At 32.7% G+C, this 6,427-nt stretch overlaps 1 protein-coding gene across 8 annotated transcripts in view; it reads left to right on the top strand.

Moving 5' to 3' along the window:
- Positions 1–5,969, top strand: part of LOC106463759 (protein trapped in endoderm-1-like) — a 34,947-nt gene extending 28,978 nt beyond the window's left edge. For all 8 annotated transcript variants that reach the window (XM_022391341.1, XM_022391337.1, XM_022391340.1 and 5 more), the window contains 4 exons: positions 97–469; positions 1,693–1,963; positions 2,693–2,883; positions 5,610–5,969. In XM_022391341.1, coding sequence (XP_022247049.1) covers positions 114–469; positions 1,693–1,963; positions 2,693–2,883; positions 5,610–5,886 — 1,095 coding nt within the window. In that variant the 5' untranslated portion in view covers positions 97–113 and the 3' untranslated portion in view covers positions 5,887–5,969. The remainder of the gene's footprint in view (positions 1–96; positions 470–1,692; positions 1,964–2,692; positions 2,884–5,609) is intronic.
- The last annotated feature ends 458 nt before the right edge of the window (positions 5,970–6,427 follow it).

Raw genomic sequence — 6,427 nt, 5'->3', positions numbered from 1 at the left:
CTACAATGATGCTAATTTCTGCTTTGAATTTTTCCTAGCAAATGTGCAAAAAAAAAGACCTAAAACATTTGAAATGTTATTCTTGCTAATTCTTAGGTAAAGTTTGAAAAGTGATGGAGGACAATAACCAGACTGAAACTCTTCATGAGATTCTAAAGTATCCTCGGGGCGCCACGGTGTTTGCCGCTGTTTGTTCTATTATATTCATCATCACTGGATTGCTCGGCAACCTTTTGACTATCCTTGCCCTCTGTCGGAGTGTAAAATTAAGAAACGCCACCACAGCGTTTGTAATCAGTCTTTGTACAGCCGACTTCCTTTTCTGTGCCATTAACTTACCCCTAACGGCATCACGGTATATCCACCAGGCTTGGACATTAGGAGAAACAATGTGTTCTTTATTTCCGTTTTTCTTCTACGGAAATGTTGGGGCCTCTCTCCTGTCAATGACGCTGATAACAATCAACAGGTAGGTTGAGTTTAACTTTTACACCTAATTGAAACTAGGAAGTTTTGTAACTTCTGTGTTTTACCATTTAATACATTATAAAATTAATCATTTTCTTTGAAACCTGCTACTTTTCACGATACAAAAATATGAAAATAAATAACAGTTTGTTATTCAATTCACCATTTGTCTGTCACTGAGTTATACTGGTTTCGAAGAATTCCATCCCTCATTAATCTAGGATGAAGGCAAATCGAAAATAAAATGGGTCGCGGGTTCGAATCCATGTCACCGAACATGCTCGCCTTTTCAGCAGTTGGGGTGTTATAATGTTACGGTGGATCCCAATATTCTTTTTAAAAAACGTTGATGGTGGATGGTTGACTAGCTTCCTCCCCCTCTAGTCTATCTGCTAAATTTGGTACGGCTAGCGCAGATAACTCTCTAGCAGCTTTGCGCGAAATTCAAAACAAACCTAACTAATAAAAAAAATAACAATACAAGACTTGTAGGTTGACTGTGGTGAGTAAAAGACATAAAAAATACCATACACGTTATTAAAAGATCGTTGTTGTTTAAATGTAAGACAAGAAACGACTGAATGGGTTTTTCAACTTCCAAATCACATGAAAGCTGTTGTTTGGTATAAAACATCGTTAAAACAAATATCAGTAAATCACAGTGTGACATTTTGTAAGTAAGCGTTTGGATTCTGTTAAAAGTAATTGAGAAAGCTTGACATTTCGTACATTTCTTGTTTTACTAGAACAGAAGCACCTATCACTTCTCAGTCTTGAAGAGTCTTCTACATTGTTTATTCCAAGTAGTTTTGGTCACTTTAAACAAATCTTTTGTTTTTTCTGTCCCTGACAATGTTTCGCAAATTACTGAAAAAAAGAGTGTCTAAATTAATATAAACCCCTAATATAAACATTTAATCTAAATACAACTACTGTATGAACGTTCTATATCATTTATACTATGTTGATAATATGTCTACTTGTAATGGTTATAAATAAGTGTGAATATTTGATATTTAACTTACTTGAACGCTCTTTAAACTTTAAGTATTGCTTTATATTTTATTCTGTGAATAACAAACTTGCTCTGCGAGGTGTTCAGAGAAATAATATGAAGTTTTAAAGATTAGATTTATGTCTCTATTTTTTGTAAAACTTTAATTACTGCAAATAATATTTTCAGCCAATTATAATTAATTCTAAATTTCGTTTTTCACTCTTAAGGTTCATCCTAATCAATCATTATAACCTCTACGATAAAATATACAAGAAACGCTACGTGGCTCTGATGATTGCCTTATCCTGGATGTTCAGCTTTTCCATGCTGATGCCCACATTGGCGCGCTCATGGGGAGAATTTGGTTTAGACAGTAAGACATTTTCCTGTACCATTTTGAGACGAGATGGTGGCTCTCCCAAGAAGTTTTTGTTTATTCTGGGTTTCCTGGTTCCGTGTATTGTGATCATTGTTTCTTACTCATGTATCTTCTATAAGGTGATTAAAGTTCTTGGACATTTCTATAAACAGTAACCTTAGAAAATATCTTTCTAGATAATTATTTTTGTGGTTTTGTTTTTGTACAGAATAAGACACAGAAACAGTTAAACAGTAAAATTTTGACCATTTTTATTTGAACCAAAGTATATGATTCAGCCGTAAATATAATCTCTCTTTCACTCACTCACGCACAAAAAAAATTATCACCACATCAAGCCATAATAATATATTATTATATTCAGTGTACTTTCATGCCATAAACAGTCAAATCAAAACTGTATTATTATAACACTTAAATCATACGATACAAGAACTCCTATTTTAGTCTGCCACTTGTAATTTATTTCAATTCGACACCATAAATAATTTGTCCTAGTTCAAGAAAACAGATAATTCAGACGAAAATGAATGTGTTTTGCTTTATTACTTATAGAAATGATTGAACATATTTTTATCCACGTATCAATTATTAATTGGGATCAAGAGTATTTAGGTTTGAAACGACGGGAAGTTTGTTAAACAAAATCAGCTTGAAAAAAAAACTGAAACAGATGCTTCATGTTGCTTCTCAGCTAAGCCATGTTCAATTTTAACAGTTGTAACCTTTAATAGTCAATTTTAGTTTATAGCACAATCCTATTGTACGGATTATTAATTTGGAGTTTGATTTCTTCCTGTACATAAATTGTAGTATAATTATAGAAAGAAACAACATTTTTATTTCAGGTACGTCAAAGTCGACAGAATATTGAGGCTCACAGTCCAATGAGTCCCACAGCTTCATCAACTCTCAAGAGACAAAATTCCCAACGAAATGATGAAATTCGTCTTACCCGTATGATGTTGATCATCTTCTGTTCTTTTATTTTGTGCTTTCTTCCTCTCATGATTGTCAATGTTTTTGACAGCAGAGTCAGGTATGAGACAAATATTGTGAGGGTATCCTAAAGTATATATTACGAATATAGTAAATGTTGCATACTAAATTATGTTGATATTTATATTTCTTGTTTTTTTATTCATATTGACGATAGTGACAATAAAATCAGTGTGTCAAATACGCAGAGATAAGTTAAATAGAAAACAAGATGAAAACACCTTTATATTTATTATGTTTTCATACATTACCATTTCATTATTACAGTTGAAAAAGAATCATCATCATCACCCAGGACCCCATTAACCGCGAGGGGCCCTACTGACGATCCGGACCGCCAGTTTAACTCTCTCTTTTTTCTATAAAACTTCATATTTTATCTGTTATTTGTTCTGTTCTTACTGCATACAGAATAGACCAATTTGACCGAACTCGTAACCACCATGAAAAACACAAGATAAATCAAAATTGCCATTTTTTTCAATCTAGAATTACTTCAAATTGTGGCAGGAAACATTTCTCTACACTAAATAGTTTAAACTTTCTTTGCTCACGATAGAAAGGACATTGCTTAGGCAAATAGATTATGAAGCAGTAATTAGAGATTTTGCTTGCGCCAAAGCAAGGAAAAAACGATTTTAGGGTAATGTTTTGGCATGCTTCCGTAATGTTGTACAATAATTATATTGTTGTTTATGTACCTAATTCATTCTTATTTGCCATGTTCTACAGGTAGATAATTATTATTATTATCATTTAATTAAATATATCATCCTCAAAAGTTAGCTGCATCTTATTCTAATTTACTTCGAATAATTTGCTCATATTCTATAATTAACATAATATGTATTAATTATAATTAACTTCAAATTTACGTGGACCCTATACAAGGTGGCTCAAAAAAAAAGTGCGTAAGGGCCTCAAACTACCTTAATACGGGCTTGTCACCATAGAGTAACACTGTTCAAAAACTTTTTTTTACTTAGAGTATTGTCATTGTTAAGTTGAAAGTAAATAAAATTGCTTAAATTGACATTCCTTGCTCGGATGTTGAAAAACATTTCATGTAAGACTGTTTATCACGTATAAATCAGTTTATTAATCCACTATAACTTCAATGAAATAGTTTCTCATAATTGTTTGAAAAGAATACAACTACCCATTTTAAAATGCTTGATTTTTTCCATCATGGGTTAAATTAATTTGGTTTTACCAAGAGTGAAGATAACCAAATTAAACAGCTTTATAGTGTTCTATATTAACATGATCATGTCTTCCAATGTACAGTATATGACATTTTTTATTTATTTTCAGTTACATTTCTTTTCTTTTGGTACCGTATTATCAAATAATAATAAATTTGGCAGCAGTGAAAGATAATTTTTGTTTATTTCGTATTTTAACAATTCTATTATATATATATATTATTTCTTATAACCTACAGAGTTATAGCTAAACAGAAAAAGTTTACATTGCCCTTTTTATACCGTTATTGTTTAGTTGCCTTAATTCTTTCGTTAGTACCTGGGTCTGACATGGCCTAGTGGCTAGGGCGCTCGACTCCTAATTGTGGGTCGCGAGTTTGAATCCCGTTACAAACATGCTCGTCCTTTCGGCCGTGTGGGGCAAATATAACCAAACAGAAAATGCATACACTTATGAAATCCCGACTTTAGTGGTACTTAGGAAAGTATTTTTGTAACGCAGATGAAAGAAAAGTATACAATAATCATCGCACCTTTACAGTGTGTTTATCGTGTGAAAGGTCTTACATTTAGTCTATAACTTCAAAATTAGGGACAGTTAGCGCAATTAGCCCTCGAGTAGCATTGCGTGAAATTCAACAAACAAACAAGTCTTATTGCCTTTCACTATTTAAGTAAGTGTACAAGGATGAACAAAGTGCTACTAATTAACATTTGATTGTATGACGACTGAGATTCATTCGATGTTGAAATTTGAGATTTTAGGTTTCTTCTTACACTAGATGCTAGGGTTGCTTTTTATAATTTATCAAAGTGTATTTTTCAAACTGATTGGACAATGAGATCTGTGCCCGGCATGGCCAGGTGGTCAGGACGCTCGACTCGCAATCTGCGGGTCGCGGGTTCGTATCCCCATCCCACCAAACATGCTCGCCCTTTCAGCCGTGGGGGCGTTATAATGCAAGGTCAATCCCACTATTCGTTGGTAAAAGAGTAGCCCAAGAGCTCTAGTCTTACACTGCTAAATTAGGGACGGCTAGCGCAGATAGCCCTCGTGTAGCTTTGCGCGAAATTCAAAACAAACAAACAATGAGACCTTTAGAAAAAAAAAACAAAAAAAATCTAAATTGTTCCAAGGTGATCATGAAAATATATTCCAGGTTCTGTGCATTAATCAAGTATAAAGAAAAGTGCAGCAAAGTCCTTGTTTGAAATTTTTAGTTGTTTGGGATGTAATGATAAAGCGAGTCCATCAAAAGATAGCTGAAAAAAGGTATAAATCTAACAACTAACAAACAACAACAAAATGTAAATATACAATAGAATATTGCTAAAAATAATAGTGATACGTATTTTAGACATATCCGTGAAGTAATATTTCAGCACATGTTTAAAAATAAATTAAGTTAAAAATAACATCAAATTTCTATGATTAGTAGGTTAGTAATTTATCCAAAGACTTGTACTAAAGTGTTCTGTCATTATTTTAAGTGACCTAGCTAAATAAGCAAACAACAGATTTTGATTTAACTAAAAATTACAACCAGTAATTATGTTTCAGATACCCCACTATTCATGTCTTGGCATCAGTTCTGGCCTGGATGTCATCATGCATCAATCCATTTATATATGCTATGATGAACCGTCACTACCGCCAGGCATACTATCGACTCTTATGCCGAAAGGGTCACCTTCGCTCCCTATCAACAGGATCAAGTATAACCCGATCCCAGAATTCAACTTTTGGAGGAGCTTCTAAAACCGTAGTTTCAGAAGTGTTTGTTTTTCCAAACAAAGTTAACTCTGGAAAAATTGATAAAGATGAAAATGCTGTTTGAAATTTATCAAATCAGTTTACATGTCATGGATCAGTTTTAACTATGCAAACTAGATGAAATAGTTACCTGAGTGTAACCAAACAGAAAATGCATACACTTATGAAATCCCGACTTTAGTGGTACTTAGGAAAGTATTCTTGTAACGCAGATGAAAGAAAAGTATACAATAATCATCGTACCTTTACAGTGTGTTTATCGTGTGAAAGTCATAAAAATTTTATTAATATTCAAATCTCCCAGAATCTCAAAGTGTATATATATATATTTGAAAAATATTTGTTGTTACTAGCATATTATTTCTAATATTTACCAATTATTATCGTTGTGCAAGATTTTAAAAGTAATAATTTATATGTCTTCGTTATACACAAAAACGTAGATAAGTTTGTTTGTATGCTATATTTGGTTACAAAAACTCCAAGGATTTTTCTACTTCGTAAAAATATTGTCTCAGATACTGCAGCATGAGGAACTGTTTTATAAATCCACAGTTTTCTATCAATATCCTTATACAAAGACCCAAAATAAATTAAAAGTCATA

Source organism: Limulus polyphemus, unplaced genomic scaffold (assembly GCF_000517525.1).
Source record: "Limulus polyphemus unplaced genomic scaffold, Limulus_polyphemus-2.1.2 Scaffold1475, whole genome shotgun sequence".
NCBI lineage: Eukaryota > Metazoa > Arthropoda > Merostomata > Xiphosura > Limulidae > Limulus > Limulus polyphemus.
The sequence above is the reverse complement of the archived record's forward strand: the minus strand, read 5'-3'. Positions and strand labels throughout refer to the sequence as shown.